Here is a 23,058-nt window from a genome sequence, read left to right on the forward strand (position 1 = left end):
GCCCGCTGGTCGAACGCGAGGGTTAATCCCATCCCGTGCCCTTTCGGTCGAGGACAAAATGTGCATCGAAAATTCCTTGGATGAAAGGAGGCTCGAAATAACGAACGACCCGAGGGAAAAAGGCTGAAAGGCGAGCACCGACCGCCCTTGAATATTTTACAGTCTCTTTCACATGGGGGAAAGTGCATTCCCACGAAGAAGGGCCTTGGTTACCCGGCGGTATTAGCTTCATTTTCCACTTAACAAAGCTCCCGCGGCGCGAGATTCCACGGCGAACTGCAACCGATTAGATTAGATAGCGAGGCTGTGCCCGGTTCGCGAGATCTCGCGTTATCGCGTTACGAACAACGAAAAGACCGGGCGAGAAACGTTTCACCAAGCTTTCACGACTTTTCCAGGGCTCGTTTACTCTGTCACGCGTTAGATAACGCTTGATTAACGCGATCGATCGTCGCTGAGATTCGAGGATCTTCTATTTATCGTTAAACGATTCTGTAAGCATTCCATCGAATCAGGCAACTCCGGTCCCGATTCAGCTACCTCTTGGTTCTTCGTAACAATAATTCGGATTAGTTCTTCGTACATGGAGCAATTATTTTTTTATTTGGAAGGTAGAGAGCTTACCTTGTGATTTCGTGGCGTCCTCGAGAGATTGCTGCGCCCATTGATGAGAACGTTGTCGTTGAAAAACGACACGTCACATGGTGAGGGTGGGCCACCGGCGAGCTCCCATTCCGCGTCGTCGGTCGTCGAGGCGTCCAACGTGGCGCCGAGCACTATGATGCCTCCATCGCCGACCTGCCAAACGGGAAAAGATTCGTTGAAATCGGAACGTCATACGCGTGGAATCCGGCGAGGCGGCTTTCGAGTCCCGTCGACCGAGTTCCGTGGAAACGCGTGACCGCGACGCCGTTCCTCCTCGATTATTCGCTCGAACCACGAAAAATTCATTCGTCACGGACTATTGATTCTCACGTGGAAAAACTACGCGTCCATTATCGCGAGGCCGCGACTCCTCGCCAAGGATTCCGCGTGCGTGTTCGCGCGCTAAACGCGACGTACACGTGCTCGTCCGCGATCCGCGTCATCGAAATATCCTCCGAACCAGTAACTTTTTACGATAGGTGAATGAAATGACGTATTTTCTATATTTTTATGTTCTCGAGTAATTTGTAAACAAACTGGTTTACTGCAAGACCTCGACACGAAAGAATCGTAGGATACGGGGACGATTATCGAGCGTTTCACGCACGATCGAAGACAAACCTCGAGACATTGGATGTCGAATGTGTGGTTAGGGGACGACACGCGTCCTCGAATACCGTCTCGGTCGCGTTACTCGCTCATATCCGCCGCCTTTCAATTATTTCGTGAATGAACATCCTGTCGATTCGGAAACCGACCTCGACGAAAGGCGACACGAACGCGTCTTCGGCACGCATGTTTTTCCAATCCAATCCCGGCACGAGCAACTGTAATACGAAGAAAATCTGTCCGTCCGTTAAGTTGTATCATAAAATATTTCCCCTCGTGCATTGCATTGTGCAATCGTCGTTAAGATCGGTGGATCGAGACGCGTTTACGGTTTCCCCGCGATTTCTACGGCCGATCGGGAATCGGTGGAATAGCCACGCGTGAAATCGAACGGCCGATGATCGATTTCCGGTCCACTTCCGGCCAGGCGGTCGGATTTTCGAAAGTGACTTTTATCGTTCGCGGCGGTCTTCCTTTTTCACGGCGGTTTCGTTTCTCTCCGGCTCGAGGAGAATTCGGGCTCAGCGAGGATCTAAGAAAAAAATGCGGTCACGGATCATAACGCGAGGAAGCCGCATTACGGACGAGCAGAGATCGGGGCCGCGTAACGCAATACGTCTGGATTTGAATGTAACGTGCCTGGGACTAGCTGGGACGGGGAATCCATCGATCGCTAGCTGGACGCGTTATTGATCGTCGTACGAAACACGTACGAGTCGTTGATTTTGAAAACGAGCCGCTGGAAACTCCGCTGGTTTTCGCGCGGCCACGGGAGCGGATCGGCGATATTAAATCGACCGGGTTGTGCTCGATAAATTCCCGCCGCGAGATAATTTATCCGACGTCGTATCGTCGCGATGGTAATAAATATTTATCGACGCCGGCCGTGAGAAGAAAGTAATTCAATATTTCCGCTTCTACCGGCGCGATTAATCTCTCTTTCTTTGTTATGTCGGGCCATATTATGCAAACGATTCCGCGGAGATAGCGCATGCCGTGAGAAAAATCGCTCGCGCGGCGTTTACCGTGTAATCTCGCGTAACGTTGAAACAGGTAGGCGGATTAGCCCCCCTGACAACTTGGAATTAACTCGCCGGATCGGTAAATAAACCTAACACCTCGAGTTGCGGTTCATTCTCCTAACCGCGACGTTTCCAATTTGCTGCCCAGACGGCTGATTTACGGCCCTAAATTCTCCGCGACTTCGAGTATCGTGTTAATCCCTCGACCGGACCCGCCCATTTTCATGGAATCGGGTCAGGAATTGTCAGCGTTCCCATTTTTCGAGTCGTAAATATTTTTTGTTTGAAAATACGTAGATTGTAGCGTAAGTTATCCTACGATAGAACGGAGTCCAGTGGTTTCTGGACGCGAAATGGCCGCTGGCGAGGAGTTAAAACACGAATTAAAATTCAGTACTAAATTAATAATAATTAATTCTTTTCTGGAGAATGAGAGTACCAGAAAATACACCTCGTAAATTTTTTGAATTGTTGGAAATGCAAGAGCAACGATTGATTTGTTTGAGCTTGAAGGGTAGAGGGCCCATTTAAGGGCAGCGTCGAAGGAACGTGCGGCAATGAACCTAAGGACGAGGTCCTTGACACCATGAGAAATTCCCAGGACGTTTCTTTCCATTATTCCGAGCGCACCGAGGTATCACTCCTACAGTCTGGGCCTTGAACCCTCGAAGAGTCCACGACAGTCGCCTAACGATTGCATGCGAATGCACTCTGCGCGGAATACACCTGCATCCGCGAAGGTGTGCACGCGTCGTTCGTAGGCCCGCATGCGTTCGTTCCTTGCCTCGCATCGATTCGAACAAGGCGGGAACGGCTATACAGGCCGTCCAGAAAATAATATCTAACAATTCTCAAAGAGAACGATCCAAAGAACGCAGTTGGTTGTCGCCTCGAAGACTGGCAAACGGTAGAAAAATGACCGCATAAACGCGATAATGCGCGAGGAAACTTGCCCTTCTTATCGACGCGTCATACCGAATGACACGGATGCAATTTCGCGAAGCGTGCGTAGTTTAATTTCTTGACCAAGGTTTGCACGCGTCTGTAGAATCGTCTTAATTTCACCGGGTATTTTTTTTGTTTACGAATGAAATTTTTATCGCCCAAAGAGAGCATAGCAGATAACGTATCTGCCTATTTATTTTTTGACATCGTTTCTGCGACGCGATTTCTCGAAACACCGGTGAACTTTAAACGACAAGCTGCACCGTACATTTTTTTTAATACTTTCATCCTGCTTATTAACGCGAATGATCCGTCCTTGGCGAAGTTAAGTCCGCGGACGAGTCGCGTGACACCTTATTACGCGATGACGACACAGAGGAAAATGAAACGACGCCAGTGAAAGGGATAATAACGAAAATTAAGAGCAAACGGCTCGAAAGAAGATGACGAAACACGTTTCGTAAACCCCTTAACGGATCGGGTGAATTTTGCGAGTTCGGGAGTTCAGAGTTCAGCACAGATCCCGAGACAATGCGAAACCGATTTTATCTTCGCGGCTGGTTTCTCAAAGCGCAACTTTCTCCCCTTTGTTTTTCCGCCGGAATCGTTTATGGGACACGATCGTCCCGAGGAATGGGAAAAATCCGTGAAATTGCGCGATAAACCACGCCCTCTTTTTGTTCCGCGTTCGTTGGCCAGTCTTGACAAATTTAGTCGCCTCCGGGAGCTTTGCAACCGCGGCCACGTTTAGTCAGCGACAGCAGTAAATCGTATGAATCAGCCTCGGTTAAGCGGTTTTGCCGGTCGACGCAAAAATTCTAACCGCCTCGGTCGCTAATTTCCCGCGTCGGGGGTGGGATTCGTCGTTCCGCGCCGATGATTCACGCCGCCGAATTTCCTAGAGAATATCCCGTGCAAAAAAACGCGAAAACTTCTCCCCCACGTGTAGAAAAACACAACATTTCCATCGACGTTCGACGATCGGCGAGATTTACAAGATCGCGTTACCAGCGTCGAGATATCAAGCCGCGATTCGTCGTTGCGAAAGATTTTAAGGTCAGCCGCGTACAACGGCAAGTTGCAGCGCGAGCGAATACAGAAACTGCGTCGTTAATAAATAAATTAAACATAAGAGGGCCAAGGTGAGAATACCGAGGCACACCGGAGAAAGCGCTTGGAAATGTCTAAAGCGTTCGTACGATTAACAGTCGTGCAAAAAACAAAGTAGAAAGCCAAGAGTATATGTTACCGCCGCGTTCAATTTAAAACCAATTTGCTTGAAATGTCTCAAATATTAGCGCAGGGATAATTCTCAATGAAAATGTACACTTTTTCTCCCAGGGACACTGACCGACTGTTTTTCAAAGTCAAGTTTTGATGGATTCGAGATTCGCTTGATTGTTAGAAGGTGAGCGAGACGGAGAAGCGAGGATGGAGTTTGAGCAGCGGTTTGCAAAAGAAAGAGATCGAGCTTTCAGCGGCTGTTGGAGGACTCTGTTATCAATTATAGGGGAATGCATTGTTCGCGATGGGGCGGAAGAAGCGGAGACCGCGAAGAAAGGAGACGAGGCTACGGTCGCGCGGCCTACATACCAAAAATCGTAGCGGTTGATTCAGTTGCGACACGATCGTTAGAGCGCAATGCTCCTTAGAAGGCCGACGCAAGGAGCGAGCACGATAACGGACCTCCGCGCAGCTTCTCTCGTCCCGCGTGGCTCTAGGACGGCCATATACGAGAAACTCCCATAGCATCTTACGGAATGTCACCCCGGCCACGGTGCGCGAATGCCATTTCTTAGCCGGCTGATCGGCTATCTAAACCTCTGCCTCGCAATTTCTCCAAGCACCGACGACCTCCCGTGACCGCCAGACGATCGGTACAGTAATGATTCTCAAGATGAACGTCGCCCCGGGCTCCGCGCCGCTCATCTTTACGAATCACGCGTTCATTTTAAGAATCATCGTTGCACGGACACACGAAAAATTTACACCTCCGGACACTTATCGACGGTTTAAGTTCTGTGGGAACACTCGTTTTGAAAGCAACTGAAACGAACGGTGTACTCCCGTGAATCATCCGCGGATGGCCATCCAAAGTGCAAAGTCTAAATTCGCCATCGGTGTTTGGAGGCCGAGTCGCTCCGCGAGGAGTTATCGGTCGCGATAGAGCAACGTCGACGAGAGAGATAAGATAACCATCTGGTTGGAAAATGGCAACCGAAGATTGCGTCGCAAATTCGTAGGAATGCTCGAGAAACGTCTCCGTGCAAACGCGAACGGGGCAGGCTACGGTAATAGTTATCGAGGGAAAGAAGGTCAAGGATACCTTCTCGAGGAGTAAACTCGATTACAGTGCAGCCGATGGAAGGAATATAGCGAGATGCTCGAGGCGCGCCCGAGAGGTTTGTTAAGCGATACTCTTGCCAGAGCTCGAACCGCCAAATGTGGTTTTCCCTAGTGAAAAGCTGTCTTGGTCGATTCAGGGCCGCCCGTAATGGATCTCACTCCATTTAGCAGCTCACCGTATCGAGTACTCGCGATCCAAGCTTTCCTCTCGACGACGATAACGCGAGGGCTGATCGATAACACGGGTCTACCGATCCTATTAAATTTACTCCGTAATAAAATGCTAAGAGTAAAATTTAATATCACTGTGCCTCTTTAAATCACCGAATCGTTGCAACAACTTTGAATTCCACGACTTTCGACTCCGATCGTCCGTATTTCTCTGTGCGGTATCGAATTCTTCAGAATGCGAGGTTCGTTAAAACTCCGGGGCACTCGGTTTTGTCAATTAAGAAAGCAATCGTAATTGGAGCATTTATATTGGGAACGCGACGTGGAAACTTTCGACAAGAATTCTGAAAGCAAAACCGTGCCCCCTTAATTGATTGATTTCACGTTTCGAAACGTCGAATGGAAAAGGTTATGCAAATTAAAACTGACCAAAATCTACCATCGACGATCCGAGTGATGAACCGCCAGCTGCGTATTTAATTTAATTTCGTATAAAATACTTTACACCCAAGGTCACTACCATTTTCCACCGCTCGTTTTTGCCTCGCCGCGCTATACTTCGTCCAAGTACACTTGTAATACGGTAAACCTGTTAACGAAACGAGGGAACAGTGGTTCTTCGATCGACTCGCGGGCCTCGTGTTCGATTCCTTTCCCTGGCGCGGCGTGATTCAGCTCGTATCGGTTCGCTCGCACAGAAACTCCTTATCGAACGATACCGCGGGGAAAAAAAAGGGAAAAAGGGAACGCGAATGCACGTCGATAGAGAACGGCGTGACGCACAGGCGATATCCAATATCGGGACGCTAGGCGTTGTCTGTGTTCTTAATTACCAATCGATGAACGGACTGAGTCAACCAGGTATACCCTAAACTTCGATGACTTCCTGGCCGAGGAACGCGTGTTTCTACGAGGATAAAGCTCCGAGCTGCGTGTTTATCTCGGTTCGGTGATAGTTGACGCGATGTTTGGCGCTCGACGACGAACGCGTTGGAATTCCACGGGACGCGACTCGAATTCTTATTCGAACTCCGATACGCTGCTTCCGTAATACCAGCGGGATAATTTCGACTTTTGGTATTTCTAACTTGGACTCCAGTCTTTCCGTTTTTAACGCGTATAAAACAATTACATAACACGGTTAATTATTTTAATGCCTGGAACGTCGAACACGAATGGAATTATACACGTCGTTAATTGCATCGACTCGATGTTAAACGAGGAAAAATAAAAGTTGATTCGATCGTGTAAAGATTGAGATGTACACAGATGTAATCCAGAAGCCGACAACCCGACACCTGTAATCACACGTGCACGTGTATTTGTACACGACAAACCGGAGGTGTGATTAATGGCGCCAAGATTTGAACAAAGAGATCGTGCTCGGTTTAAAATAATAGAAATTGCACCGATCAAATATACTCTCGAGACATTTTTACTAACTCGTAATTCGTACAACAGCGAGATCCAAGAAATCGGTATGCCTTCGAAGCACCAAAATAATAAAAAAAGTAATCCCCCGTTTGATTTATTGGATACCAGCGGTCGATATCGCTCTTTGGCTTGTAAATAACCGATATTATGATTGCAGATAACGCGTTTCCAGGTGGGTAATACGTCGGAACAATCGTCCGGCGAAAGAAAGGCGAAGGAAAGGTTCCGGGTTCCGGGTTCCGGGTTCGTAAGAGTTCCGGAGAACGTCCGACGACCCTTGAACTGGTCTCTGAAAGAGCGGCACTTCCTCGATCAAAGTTCTCGAGAAAGAGGCTCGACGCCGACAGGGAACTTAAAGCACTTTGGAAAGAAAGATAGGAAAAGGCATGGAGGATGGCGGTGGCCGGTTTTCCTTTCTGGTCGTTACGCGCGCGCCAAGTTACATCAGCCACGAGCATTTATTGCCGAGTGAATTCGTGATAACAGTAATAACACAGAAAGCGAAGAAACGCATTTAATGATTACGCAATAATGCATAACCATTAGAGCTTCCCTTCCGGTATTCGCGTCCTTGTATGGCCGCGTCCTGTCCATTGGCCGCGCGTTCGCCAAGCCGGCGATATCGGCCTATTGTACCAAACAACAATAACAGTAATAATAAGGAAACGAGCCCTCGACCAGTCTCGCTCTCACTGGACGAGTTAACGTCGACATTCCTGCTCAATTATCGCGCGAACGCAACTTTCGAGACACGTCCCTCTTCCACTTCGTCCAGAAGAATATTAGAAGCAAGATTCCAAGAGTTACGAAATTTTAACCAAACGTAGAGTATAGGATTCGTTTAATGAGAAACAACACGTATCCACCACTTGTGGCCTTATGTTTAGCGTCTTGGAGCCTTCCTAGTTGCTTGGCGACCATACCCCTCTATTTGATCGGTACCCTTGCGTCGTCGACCCCATAGAGCCTATAGATAATCAAAGTAGAGATGTACAGGGTAGCCAAGTGCAGCACTTATCGAGCCAAATGGAAAATGAAGAACGAACAGCTCGTAACAGCGTGGTTTTTGGCGAGTGAATTGTCGATTTTCGTCGCTTCCGCGGCGCAATTAAGACGCGTAGAGACGCCACGTAATTTCTGCTTTCACCCGGGGATAAACTTTCAAAAGATTGTGAAAGATTTTTACCGTTGGTGTACCGTTCAAACGCGACACGCGGAATCGAAAATATCTACGAGTATAACGTCGTGACGGGGGATCTTCTAGAGACGATTTTATGGCGAAGAAGAGGAACAACGAAGGGATACAATATTATCGTCGTTAATGGCGGATTTACCGAGGCAAAACGTGGTAGCTGTGTGATTTGCGATCGAATGATAATCGGGATAGACATCCGACCGTCTTAGGACACGCTCGTTTGCCCCCCTAATTACTCGCGCGTCAGGACCACGTGTACGAATCCTTTCGATCGACGTAATACATATCGCCGCTGACGCTACGGCACCGCAATTAATTTCTTTCCGGCTGCATTACGAAACCAGCGTCGTTTCAGTCGGCTACCTCCAGGAATTCCAGTAGGGAAGCCTCAGGAATTTTCTCTCGTTTTCCTTTTTCTCCTTTGGCCGAGTCGTATCGCGCGGTCTTCACTCCTATTTCCGTTGTTTCAATGTACACCGAACGAAACCTGAATGCAACCCAAAATTCGTCGATCGGAATTTCTGGACTTTCAACAATAGAAGCTAGATCGTAACTTATGAAACAAAGAATGGCCTGAATTATGGGTGTGGGTGGAAGTGTGGGTGGAATCGCGAGATACGGAACACGACACGCGTGGATATCGTCGATGGACATCTTTCGAGGTGTGCTCGGTAAGGAAAAAGCGTATATTAAGCAGGACAATGCAAGTTGTATCGAACGCAGCAAGTATTTCCGTCGTACAGGGAAAAAAAGCAGAGGAGAACGACGGTCTACCGAATAGAGAATCGTTCCACGACCTAATTCCGCGAGCGCATCGCCCGGTGAAGGGGGCCTTTTACCTCGTTACGGAGCGGACGAGCCCGACGAATATTTTCGTCGATTAATTCGGCCGATTATGACGTTCAATTACAAAGCTCGCGATAATCGCGTGCGCTGCCGAACGGGTACAACGCTCGAGATTGCGTAATTATTACGAGGTCGTCGAAGGTTAATTAACGCGACGGACGGTGGCGCGCGATACGATCGCCACCGACGACCGTTCTTCTTCAAAGAGGCGACCAAGGGGCCTGAGTCGAGACTATCAATTATCGATATCCTACAGATACTCAACGATACACCGATACCATCGTCCAGATATCAATAAGTCGAACTGAGAGTCGATCACACCCCGGAACTGAAAGATAGCTCATCTTTTTTGAGAAAATTGATTTGAAATTTAATTTGGATGAATCTGACCGTCTCGGTACAGGTGATTCATAGCAATAATTATTAAGCTAATTTGAAAAGTGTCCAGAGCTGACTTTAACCAGCTTCGTCACAGAGACGTTTGCGTCTAAGAAGCCCCTGTTCGTCTCGAAAACAATTGGATTAGTCTAAGGTCGGGACGTCCGATGAAATCAGCCGATTAACGGCCACCGTAGTTCGCGTATCGAGACTTGGACGCCCGTTTGAAAAACAAGTAATTTTTCTGGTCGCCGGCACCGGTGTACGGTTACTCGTGTACGTTTACCTCTGGCGACGCAGATAAAATTTCGCGCGGACACGCGTAATTCGATTGATGACATGTCGCGTGTATCGGATTCCATGTAACACTAGGCTCCGGCGTGTACGCGAGCTGCGCCCAGCTGCCGCTGGCTTCCGACGCGGTCGTGCCTTCTCCCCGGCAATTAAACAGAGATTAAGCGACCTCAGATCTCGCGATAACGTTAAATCGCATAGGCGCGCGCGTTTCCCGACTGCCAGGTATTCGGTTGCGAAATTATACGATGGCCAATCATGGTAAACGAACACTTGCATCGATGACCAAGTCCCTTTCCATATTTCTTTGAAACTCGTCGATAAAATTTATGATAATAAATGTAAAATTCTTTTGCGTTTCTGTCGAGATCATCGTGACACGATCCAGCTACTTTCTTCCTCCATTTGCATCTCGTTGCGATAATAAAAAGCGTCAGGATATTGCGTCTGGTGCCGTTTAACACACTTTCGAGCGCGGCAATCTTCTGTAAAAATGTCTCAAGAGTAGTTGAACGCACGTTTCCTTAATTCGCCGTGAAAATTCCGTATTTATTCATCCTGTTCTGCATACTATTGCCGATATGTTCCAAGGCGAGCAGCAAGAACGGAAATATGGAGTATCCAGCGTGGAAAAAGCCCCGGTAGCCAGCTGTTGGCTGGTCGTACATCAATGATGGATAGAAACGCGACAGCCTCGATCGTTTTACTCGATTCAGCTGCCGTTTCTTTCCGAATGTGTTTTACGTTCCTATCGTACGGATTCTCGGTCGCGATTTTTTTTTCTCTACCTCCGAGAAACCGATCCATCGGTAGAATTTTAACACGCGACAAGAAACGATACACGTCGATCCGGCGAACGATGCTAACGAGGTCCGAGAAGAGCATCGAAACCGGATGCAAAGCAAATGTTAATCGCACTTTGATGGGCTACGCGTGGAGTTATTCGCCCGGGGATTTCCTTTCACGCGATCAAACTATCGCTGCGGATATCTGCAAGGCATTTCCCGCGAGAAGATGTACCTTTGTTGGCCCCGAGTTGTTTCCGTTATCCGTAGAGGATAAAAGCTGTCGGAAAGGAAGCATCGCCGCATCCTCCCTGCGGTCCAAACCTCTCCTCGTGCAACTTACCACCTGTTGTTGCACATGACAAACATTTTAGATACTCCCGTTATTCTCGCTTTTCGCAAAAACCAAGTTGCACACAGCGAGGAGTGAATCGAACGCGTACGCAATAATTTATGGGGAATCAGCCGGGGAAAAGAACAAATGCAAAACTGGAACTCGAACAGCGTTCCAGCGTCGTGCAAAACAACATGTCGCCTTCGCGATTCCGGGAGGCCGTCCAGGCGATCCAAGGACGTGCAATCTTTTCCAGCTAATCGAATCGAGCTTAGGAAAGTGTCACGCGTAGAGAATTCTCTGTTGCACGCGACCAAGGATAACGCTACACGGCATTCTGTTTCGTACAGTTCGGCAAAGGATCGCGCGGTCTCGATGCACGCTCCAGTTTCCGGTTCGTTAAACGGTCGTCTTTTATCGAGTCCGCCGTGGTTATTCTTCATTTTTTCCAGCGAGTCGCGCAAACCCCGTTACGACCATTAGATAAGGTAGGGTCAATTTCGCGAACGAGCACCGACGAGGATCGTGCAGCGAGAAATTCGCGTGGGGCAAATCGTTGGCAAATAACGGGGGACCCAGAGGTAATTGTGCAACGATCCGTATTCGACCGGACGACCCCGAGTTCCGGGGTTATCTAATACGAGAAAGTGAGCCCCGTCACCTTCAATTTCCCGGTCGCGATCCCAATTTTCAGCGTTCCTACGCGGAACAACCGCCACTTCCGGTTTCACCCTGAACTTGGATCCCTGGACCAGTTTCAAGGTAGTCCAACGAGTCTCTGTCGCACGAATACTCCTATTTTCTAATTATAAGCCTGCTTTGATCGAAAGATGGCGTTCTTACGGGGAGAATTGTAATCAGAAATAAAAGAACAGACCGGAAAATGTATGAAAGTTCGAAAAGCGAGAGTCGAGAGATGCAGAGCGAAAAGGAAATGCGAGAGACGAACGTAATACCGTATAAAAATTACGGTATCTCTGTAATTCTATGCAATTAAATAAAACTTACGACACGTTGAGCGCTGCTTACGCGGATAATTGTCAAATCGCGAATGGGTTTTGCTCCGGTTGTTTTGAAAATCGCTCGAGCGATCGGACCGCGATTTGTCACCGGTTCGGATTGGGACATCAGCTGCTCGAGCGAGTTTACGATAGTTTGAACGCGTCGACGATGGAATGGAAAACAAATAAATGTCGGTGTACGCGAGGTTGCTTAAACGCGGCCGCGTGCCTCGAATGCTCGGGCGTCGTTTAAAATTCCGCGTGTGCCCGCGCCCGAGCACGTACAATTCGACCAGCGACGCTTTTGTTTAACGCGCGATATTAAAGAAAGTGAAATGTGCTTGAATTATGTATACCTACGAAAAAGAAAGTTGCCGCGTACCAGGCCCCTATTGAACCGTATCGATTCGCGAACTTCTTACATCCAAATCACGGACTGCCAAGTTTCCATCTCTCGATCGGGGGGGGGGGGACTCGTTGCGATCGTTTTCGTTCTCTCGCGTTGACTGCCACGACGGTCACCGGTGACCGGTACTGATACTCTTTTTTTTTTTGTAATTTAAACGTCGAATATTTCTGGAATTTCAGGAGGTATCTGTAGAAATTGAAAACTGGCGTGGGAGTCAACGCGTTAAGACCGTCTTACGTAATCGGTGGACTTTCAAACTATACTTTCGAGGAAGCACCTGGACGAAGAAGCGTTCGAAAATTAGATTCGCGGTATTTTTCACCTCGAGGTCTCTTGGGTAGAAAAATTTTAATCGTAAATATCTAGAAATGTATATAGAAGAATGCGCAGTTAGATAAATATGACAATTAAAAATATAGTCGATAGCGAATCGATCAAGATTAGTTGCGTAGATAAAATATCTAAAAATGTCAATATATTTAAAGATACACGTAACTTATATTACATGGATCTGATTACGTTTTATTCTTCTTCCTAAGATACACACCCGCATAGCTTTAGGTATTTATTATTGTTATTTATGTACCCAAGAGGATCGAAATTAAAACGTTATTTTGCGCGCGAAACGACGAATTTCGCGAAGCACGTAATTGGTTACGTTTTCATGAATGAGAATCGTCCAGCGTGTTAACAATTACGTGTTCCATTGACATAAGAACGATCAGGCTTTCCACCAGATTACATTCAAAGCTCTAATACTTGAATCTACCGATGCAAAGTGATTTTATTAAAATTTGTCTCGGTTAGGGTGGTTTTACACACCAAATAGAGATACACATCTGCTTGAAATTTACCCTACCAAGGTTGATGGTTCATAATATATAAAGCAATCGTTATTACCCCAACAGCTGATCGTTAATAATCCTGACAGCCCACTCCTCTCAAGTTTAACCTACCATTTTTCACATTTAACATGTTTCAAGGTACTCCCCAATTATGGTAATTACAAGGCTGGTTTTCCTCCGCGAAGTTAGCAACGAACGTATAAAATTACGTAATTCCGACTCACCCTACGCGAAACAAAAATATACGGTGCGACCCTACCAGGCAGGGCTAGTCTCGCATTATGATTCAACCCTTTCGTCGCGACAGGGTGAGTACGAATAAGAACTGTGCAGCACGAGATACTGTGGGAGCAGCTAGAGGGTCGCAATTCGGCTGAAATAATTCGTCGTATCGCGCCGGAGCGATGATCCGTAATAAATAAGAACTCAAAAGATTAAAAATAATCGATGACTCACTTTGGGCTTCTCCCGTTTCCTCTTAATGATGAGTCCGTCGTTCTCGATATAATCGGGCACGTCCTTCCGGTTACTGAAATTGAACACCATGGTGTTGTTCTGCTGGTTCCACGGCTTCGTTTCCCACAGTCCACCGCCCCCTGTGCCGGTCTTCTTCGGGGGCTGGATCTCGTCGGCGCTCTTCAGGCTGACCACCACCTTGGTGGGCTGTTCTATGCTCTTCACGCGATTTATCAGATTCTTCTCCAACTCCCGATTGCTCAAATTCTGCTGCAGATGCTGGGTCTTGGTGGACACCAGCGGTCTGATGATGCCTATTTGCTTCTGAGGTGGCGACTCGCTGGTTTTCTGGCATCTTATCGTCTTGGACTCGTTGATCTGCGGATAGGAGGCGGTGGTCGACGACTTGATCAACCCCAAGCTGCATATAGCCCCGATCGGTTTGTTGCTCTCGACGATCGGCTTCGGTTCAACGTCCTCCTTGGGGTCCTCGATCTTCCTGTCGCACTTGTCCGGCTCTAGCCTCTCCTGGAGCCTGGATACAGCCTCCTGGTCCACCGCAACCACGTTCGTCGAATCCTCCCCGGCTAGAAACGACTTCCCTCTGGGCTCCGTGGAGTTGTTGGTCTCGTTACGAACGTCCGGCTGCTGGTCGTCGGTTGACTTCTGACCGTTCTGCTTGTACCCCGGCAGGTAGCTCTTCTCCAAGCTCGGTTTGTCGCTGAAGCTGAACTGCATCGTGACCCCGGTCCTCGCGATGTTCTCCAGCGCCGTTTTCGAGATGGTTTTCGGCGCGTCGACCTCCTCCTCCGATGGTTGACTCTCTTCGCTGGGGGCGAGGTCCTCCACCAGGGACTTGGACTCCTCTGGCGCGTCTCGACTCGTAGGGCTGGGCACCCTCTCGGGCAACTGTTGTCTAGGATGCTCGGTGCCGTTGTTCATCGTCGTCGGCGTCTCCTCCGTCTGTGGCCTCGGTGGCTTCGGTGTCTCCGGCGAGGACATTTGTTTGAGCAGCTCCCTGCTGGGACTCGCGGGTGGCTTGTGGTGCACGGGGCTCGAGTTCCGTCTGGGCGGGTCCTTGATCGGTGACGGAGGGCTGTGCACGTACTGTCTGAAACCGGTGTCCTTCATCGGCGACGACGGACTCTGGAGCCTCGGGGAGGCTATTCTGGGGGAGAGGACAGGCGTGACGGGCGGTGACTTGACGTTGATCTCGAGGGAGGATTTCAATTTGCTCAACGGCGGTTCCGGGCTGGCCACTGGGGAGAACTTGAGCTTGAAGGACGGCTCCGGCGAGGGCGAGGGCGAGTGAGACTTCTCGATCTGCTGAAACTTGCTGACTACGGAGGAGACCGACTGCACGATGGGATCGGTGATCACGCCGTCGATGTGGTACTCCTCCTGGCCCAGCTGGGTCTCGATCAGCTCGGCGGTAGGCTTCTGCGGCAGGACGATCTTCTTTGGCGAGCCAGGAGCCGGCCTCGAGTTCCCGTTTACGAAAGGCTTCGGCTGTACCGGCGGTTTCGCCACGATCTTCTTCTGCGCCTGGGCCTTGAATGTGTCGTTTATGGTCTTGAAAGTGGCTACCTTGGCGGCCACCTCGCCCCTCGGTCTCAGCTTCTTCGCGGAGCCCTCGAAGATCCTCATGGTGGTCTTGACTAGATCCGGCGGTGGCCTCTCGGTCTCCGCCAGCAACGGTTTGATCCTCTTCGGCTTGTTCACCGGCTTTGGCCTGTCCAGCTCGTTCAATCGACTCTCGATCTTCACCGTTGTACGATCTATCAGGATTATATGGTCGTTGGCCAGCTCTTGCTTCAAACCGTTCGCCGCCAAGCGGCCATTGCCCGGGTCCTCGGTGCCGTTGCACCTCATCAGAGTCTCGACGCTTCTGGCACGTTTCATCGATTCGTTGCCTCGCGAGGCGTTCCTGTACCTGTCCGTTTTCGCGCTGGCACCGGTCGTCGCTCTTTTCGCGTACTTTCTCGCGCTCTTCTCGCCCGGCTCGTCGTCGCAATCCAACAGATCCTCGAGGCTGGCCGCGCGCCGGAAACGCTGCACCGTCGCGCGGCTCTTGTTCATCTCTCTCAAAGTGAGGTTAAGGTACTTGCTTTTCAGTTTGTTCACGATCCCCGGCCCGTACTGTAGCTCCTCCGAGCTGTCGCTCTCCCCGTCGTCGCTGGCCGCTCGGTTCCTCGACATTTCCGCCTTGGTTCGCGACAGTTCCGCGAGTACGTCCCTCTCCGCTTTGTTGTTGTTGTTGCCGGTCCTACAGGTGGAGGATCCCGTGCGGTGCTCGTCGCATCCGGTCGGAGGGTCGACCATTCCCTTCGAGTCCTCGTTCTCGGATCCGTCGCCGTGTTCCGATTTACGTTCCATGTCCGTTGTCGACGATTTGCTCAGCGTGCCGTTCGCGACATCCTCCGAGTCGGAGCAGAGCGATAGATCCGCCTCGAGACGCATGTTGCACGCGACTGTCGACGGTTGGTTGTTGGCGGCGGTCGTTCCGCTGGCGACAGTGGCGCCACTGGCCGGTCCTCTCGAGAAAAACGGAGAAGACGACACAACGACACCGGCTATGGCGTTTCCACCGCCGCTGTTAACGTTCCCGAGCGATATATTCGCGACACTGTTGACGCCGATGTTGTCCTCCCCGATGGACGTTGATCGCGGTCTGGACAACGGACTCCCGGCGGCGCATTGATCTTGAACGCAATACGTGTCGATGGATTCCGTGGTCGCGGACGATCCGATCATCGCCGTGCATAGTTTCACGCTCGCCCCGTTGCTCGCGAGAACCTTGCTCTGCTGTCTACGCCGTTGAATCAAGTCCCTTTTCCACTGGGGCACGGCATTGTTGCCGCCCGTTTCGCCGGCGCTGGTCGTCGCGTTGCTGGCGGTAGCCATGTTGGACGCGCGATGGGCGCGTTCGCAAACGCGGGGCCGATTCTCCACGAGCGGTTCTCCCCTCTCGGTTCGTTCGCAGATTCCGTCGATGGGTATATATCACACGATTAGACGCGACCCACGGATTCCATCGCGATCGCACGACAATTCATCCCGCGATCGCGGATACGGCCGGCCGATGACCGATTGTCGAAAAATCGATGCACGCGAGACGCGACATATACGGTTATCGCGCGCGCACGAGGTTGACAGTAGGCACGTTTATCTCGTTCCTCGTGCCTCGCGAGACACGGAACGCCCGTGGTCGTTGAACGGTCGTTGAACGGTCGTCGCCGGGGATCGTAACGACGCGACGGATCGATACGAGACGATGAAAGAATCGAGAAAGGCACCTGTTCCGACACACGCATCCGAACGTACACACCGCGCACAGAACTGACAGGACGGGAGCACGGTAACTCTCGACGTACCGTCCGCGTACTATTTCACTCCATGGTTAACTATCGTGTCCGCTTCCTGGTGCAGCGTGGTGGCCGGCGAAGCAAAAGGCTCGCCAATCGCTGGAAATCGAAAGTACCAACCCGTGAGCACGCACTCACGCACGCACTCGCCGCGCACCCACACGAAACGCCGACGAAAGGCGAGCGCACGGCCGTCCTCGCTCGTTCGCTCGCACTCCGCTCCTGCCCCTGCCTGTCTGCTCGAGAGAGAGATATCCTCTCTCTCCCTCCCATCTCCAATGCACCAGCCCCCTCGCGCTGCACGCACGCCAAAACCCATCCGACCCCTCTCCACTCGCCACGCCGCTCCCCTCGCCCCTCGTTTCCTTTTGCGACTGCTCGATCCGCCACCGTGACGTCACGCCATGGACCGAACCGCTCCTATCGAATGCCACAAACTAATATCGAAATCGCACGCTCCCTGTTACGAGGGTATATCGCGATCAGACCCTCGCTTCCTGTCCACCGGGAAATACGAAATACGAAGGGATGCCCACTCCGATGGCCCTGATACTCTTTATTGCTTTTCCACTCTAATCTTTATTGATGTTTTCAAACACTATCTGCGAGCTGTTAAAAAATTCTGTTTTGTTACGCTGTTCGTACAATTTCAGCGTCTAATACGCTCTGAAAATTCTCGATTGAATTCGAGACTGTTAAAAAATTCTGTTTTGTTACTACGATTATCCGACGAGACCTCGGGAACTAATACGCTCTATAAACTCTCGATTGGATTCAAATCTAGCTTCCGGAAGCTATTTATATAGACTCTCCAGGGAAATAAATTTTAAAAAATGGCGGCGCTCGATACGGAATATACGATTCTCGCGCACGACTTTGGATCATTCGTTCGAGACGAAAAATAATGTGCAACCAGTTTGAAAAATTAGGTGTCTAGGAAGACGATTTAAAGTTTCAGGTAGTAATAAGAGCTGCCCGTAATTAATCTCCTATTCCAGCGAGGCAGTCCTTCCTCCTTCTCAAAGCTACTCATTTAGAGCCTCTTGTCCTTCTCCGCGTGCAGTCTTGCTTCTTCAGACCTCTCGGACCTCTCGTAAATCACATCTTGATAGTTTTCCAACCGTCGCGATGCACGCTGTATGCGTTTGCTCGCGGTTCAAATTTCAAAAACGTATCACCATCTTCTAACGATCTGTAACCAAAATCGCTCATATTAAAATGCAAATCAATTTAAAACCAACCGTGTAGAAATAATTTCGACCATGTAATCGGTAAGAAAATCTGAAATAAATTTCCGTTTCTTCTTTCTGGCTTTAAAAAAAAAAAAAAAATTGTCGAACGATCCGTTGGTTGGGCCGCGATTTATCGCGTCCCCGTACCCTTTATCGCTAAACGGACTGTATGAAAAAAAAAAATGTAACACGTGTCGAGCACGTTTAGAGCGAAGGGGAAGCGCATCCGGCGGACGATAATAACGAGTACGAGAAAAACAGGACGGATCCGAGAATCGGTACGAACGATGACCCAAAACATGGAATTCCGAGCACCCGAGGCGTTTCCTCGTGTTCCGTGACCCACGGAGTCTGCCTCGGATTGTTAGTTCGTTACACGCTAAACGCGAAATGCTTGCACGCGGTTGTTATTCCGTTATATAGACGGTTTTATACACGCGCGAGGTTATGCAGTCCCGACTGGTTCGTGAAATAGTTCGCTTCCGGTTACCCGGCGCTCGTACCGAGGCGCGTAAACGTTTCTGACGACTTTGACATTCGCTAGACGAAACAAAGAACCTTCGATCGTTCCTGCAAACATTGACCTTCGGTGTCGTGCTTAGTCATTTTCGCGCTCAAGGCTGGAATGCCTACTTTCAGATACACGTAGAGTCAGAATTGTATAAATCCTTATTAGAACAGCATTCCAATAGAGATTCGTTCGAATAAAATTTTATTCTTTTGCAAGGTGAAGAATAAATTCGATGTCGTTCGAATAACGATTAATACTAATAGGAGATTAATTACGAACATAACGTGAGAATCGAATTAGTTCGCGTTATCAGAATAAAAGCGATCGTCGTGGATCGAATTAGAAGCGTTATCAGGATAAATCCCTTATCGATCGCCAGGAGCGAAACTATTGCGAAACGATCGATCGATTAAAGCATAGCTTCGAGCGTTGCGCTTCTCGATTCTTCTCGAAGGGAAAGTAAATCATCGAGGAGTCTTTGTATCGAGATCAATGCCTTACCGAGATCGCGTAACTGCGCCACGATCGACAGCGGATCTCGAATATATCGACCGGATCGCTCGTTATCGCCGAACGATCCGCAATGGTCGATAATTATCGACAAAAATGGTGAAAGGTACGATTCGATGAAATTGTAATTCCTCGTAGGTTTTACCGAACTGTTTTCTCGTGGTTGCGATAGTCGCGCGTGCGCGAATATTCATATATGTATGAATGTTAATAACACGAGAAACTAAAGTTAATTACTAATTATGACACGAAGCGTGTCTTGTACGAATGAAAGCGAAGGAAGCGAATCGTGCTTCACAGAGCATCGTAAGCTTCATCGAATCATAGAAATGCCTATGAACGATTAGACGGAACGCGTACGATTTATGCAACTATTTACCATGATCCAACGAGCAATGAAATGTATTCGCGTTATCGACAAATCTGGAATGCGGTTTTAATAATATTTTTTTTTTTCACGGATCGAAACTTGGTTGTAAATTGGCGCAAAGTAGTTCGTCAGTTGTGCAACGGTTCTTTCTCTTCGATATTAACATTAATATTTCGATTCGCGGCCCGTACTGTCGATTAATCGTTACGTGGACGGAACGTAGACGATCCACCGCGGAAGAATAAAAATTGTTTCTCCATTGTATAATGCATTTTGTGTAGGCAGTATCGCGAGGATGTTGTGTTCTCCAGATGTACACGGAGATAGTAGCTGATAAAATATAAACCCGAAAAGTATGCGTATTGGTTTGGTAGTCGAATGTGTTCGAAACACGTACTGCATACTCGATTCGACGTAGTACGCACACGGAGTAACATACAGTTTGCGTTCGCAAGAGACACGAGGTAATATGGCCGCCAGTCCGCGACGCGTACGGAACCAGTTCCAGAAAGAAACCGGTTCCGAACTAAAAGAAACTGGAAGAAACTAGTTTCCATTGGTTTTTCGGCCCCCCTGTGAGACCGTGCCACGACCGAGATTGGCACTCGTGCTGGACTTCTCTCGGAGATTGGAACGGAGGTTATGTTACTAGTGCACGCTAATATGGCAGATATTACGGAGCAGAAAGGTAAGAAAAACTGTTCTCGAACATGGCCAGATCGTATAATTGAGCTACCTTTTGCCTGAGTTCTCTCCTACTTTGACCGCTCGACGTTCACGTTGTTACATGTTTCGAAGGTTGCACGGTAAGCGCTACAAGCACGCGATAAGCGTCTAGACGAATCTCCGATCGTTTCCGCGGGAATTTCGAACGACGTCGATAGCTCTTGCCCGAATAGTTTTCACAGAATCACGTAACCTTTCCATAAAGAAACTTATTTCATTCGTCTGACCTTGATAACACATGGTATAAGCTTGAACCACTTTAACGTGTAAATGTATTCTTAAAAGGGACAATGCTCGACTCACAGATGGAAATCAAGGTGGAACAGCCGCCGATACAGTGTTACGTCGAGGAAGAACACGAAAATGGTTTTCCCGGTTTCGACAATGGCACGATGCCGTCCAGCGCCGCTTTGAATTTATGGACCAGCAAAGCCACTGCTTGTCTCATTAGCCAATATAAAAAATATCGATCGATGGTGGGTCAATCGACGCAGATCAGAAGCCTGCGCGAAATGTTCGAGATGATTTCGCACCAAATGCAAAACTACGGGTTCTACTTCAGTCCGCAGAAGTGCGAAAACAAATGGCGCGTACTCGAGCGTAAGTATAAGAACCTTGTGTTCCGCAAACGCTTGAAGAAACCGGGTAGAATGAGGCATTACGGTCACTGGGAGCACAAAAGAGCACTGGACGAAATCTTTAACGAGAAGAACCGGCACATGTATTTCGAAGAGAACGACATGTCGCCGGCCGAGGCCGCTAAGTACGCGTTTATTTTACCGAAACCGGCGACCGAGGAGCAACAGAGCAACACCATCGATCGACAGCAACTGGAAGACCCTCTCGCGGCAACTGCACCGAACTACACGTCGAACAATAGAAACGACGAGTCGGACTTGAAGGATACATGGACCATGCTCGTCGAGAGATTTCTCGACGAGATGTCCAAGAACTTCGCGATCGCGGAAAAGAACAAAGAGAAAAGGCACAAAGAGGAAATGGCAATGAGGCAGAACGAGTTGGAGGTACAGAAGAGGCTTTTAAAGTTGAAGGAGCAAAAACTAGAGTTACAAAAGAGTCAAATTATCGCCGCTGCTCAGCATCTACATTTGAACATGTAATGAACGACGCGTTAATGACTTAGTTTTAAGACAAGAGCGACTCTACGGTTTATGTAAATGAGATAACTTGGGGGCATTATTGCCCGTATGCACTGATACAGTGCAGGATAAAATAAATTGTAATATGTAATAAATACTTCTTAAGAATATGAAACCTGATTGGAAACGTTTTGTACGGATAAATTGTAACACAGTAATATAATTACTTGCATATAAAGATACTCAAATATAACCACGATGAGTAGATTTTCTGTGTCATTTTTGTTATATAGCCACAGGTGAGGTACACAAATAGGTGTTGCAGCCAATGTATTTCGCCATTACCGTTTCGGTGATATTTGCAACCTTACCAACGGGCTATAGAAGACGACCATGGGCGCTTACTATGGTAGAAAATGAAATTGGAGGAATTCCATTATTTTTTAACGAACTAGACCTTCTTTTCTAACGAGTAGACCTTTCACCCAATGTATTTTTCGGCCCAATTTTATGGGGCTCTAGAGCCATTACCAGTTACAGGTTACTCGCAACGTTACCAACAGATTTAGAAATGAATTTCAATCCTTCCCCCATAGTCAACTCGCATGCATTTACGTACACGTTACAACTGGCTGCCTATCAACACTAATTCAGTGAAGTTTCTCACCTGACCGCCATCCACGAGGAGAGGACGCCAAAATCACCTCCGAATTTTCAGGTCGGTACACGTAACCTCGTCTGTGCTATGCAGTAGCGACCTCCATTGCTAATGTTCCATGTTTGAATTATAGTTCTATGTCTTGGACGCTAGGTGACACAACTGACTCTACTAGCGGCAATCGCATATTAATTAAAATAGCACAGTGTAATTGCATCTTAGACGCAAGTAATTGAGAAACAATGCTGCTATAAAGAAACGTGTTATAGCAGCAGAAAATATTTCATCAACATTGTATATAGGCTCATGGTACATTACATAAAGTCTACTACAATATTAGAATATTGTTTTGAAACTGAATTTCTGTACACCTAATTTAGCTATAAATAAAAACTGTCAGCGAATCAGGGATATTTTAACTATATGAAATAAGTATCGCAGCATTTTGAATGGTACCACTGAAAAGGAGAAGCGGGATTTGGTGGCTTTTCCTTTGGAATGGTTGCATCAATAAAATCATCATTATTTTTGAGCGATTTTATTAAGTTTATCATGATTTTAATCGATACAGTGATTCCTGTGGTATACTGTCGCGCGCATCGAGACGCGACTTCAACTTTCTTTCCAGCTTTCGAGGAATATCTCATTCGCCGTAATTATCTCTACAAAAAAAAATGAAAGCAATTCCGGTAAAATGTAACCTGAATCGCTCATCACGATAGTCGTATCGTTTTCGATAACCGAGCGGCGGGAATTGAATTTCGCCTCCTTTTTAATAAGGCTACTCGTCAAATACACCGGAAAAGGGGAAAAGGAAGTAGAAATCTCGTCCCGATGGTGGAAAACATAAATGCAGTAATAACCAGCGTCG

At 48.4% G+C, this 23,058-nt stretch overlaps 2 protein-coding genes across 4 annotated transcripts in view; one reads left to right on the forward strand and one right to left on the reverse strand.

The window, feature by feature from the left end:
• Positions 1-17,208, reverse strand: part of LOC122398176 — a 32,121-nt gene extending 14,913 nt beyond the window's left edge. For all 3 annotated transcript variants that reach the window (XR_006259175.1, XM_043397840.1, XM_043397841.1), the window contains exons 1-2: positions 13,716-17,208; positions 625-798 (exon numbers count right to left, since the gene is read on the reverse strand). Coding sequence is in view for 2 of the 3 variants with exons in the window: in XM_043397840.1 (XP_043253775.1) it covers positions 625-798; positions 13,716-16,619 (3,078 nt within the window). In the remaining variant the exon portion in view is untranslated. The remainder of the gene's footprint in view (positions 1-624; positions 799-13,715) is intronic.
• Positions 17,209-20,143: 2,935 nt separating this feature from the next.
• Positions 20,144-21,712, forward strand: LOC122398287. Its single transcript, XM_043398005.1, has 2 exons — positions 20,144-20,391; positions 20,715-21,712. The coding sequence occupies exons 1-2, from the start codon at positions 20,346-20,348 to the stop codon at positions 21,548-21,550; spliced, it is 882 nt and encodes a 293-aa protein (XP_043253940.1). The 5' UTR covers positions 20,144-20,345; the 3' UTR covers positions 21,551-21,712.
• The last annotated feature ends 1,346 nt before the right edge of the window (positions 21,713-23,058 follow it).

The sequence above is a fragment of the Colletes gigas genome, unplaced genomic scaffold (genome assembly GCF_013123115.1).
Source record: "Colletes gigas isolate AHSC1104 unplaced genomic scaffold, ASM1312311v1 Colletes_gigas_Sc00011, whole genome shotgun sequence".
NCBI lineage: Eukaryota > Metazoa > Arthropoda > Insecta > Hymenoptera > Colletidae > Colletes > Colletes gigas.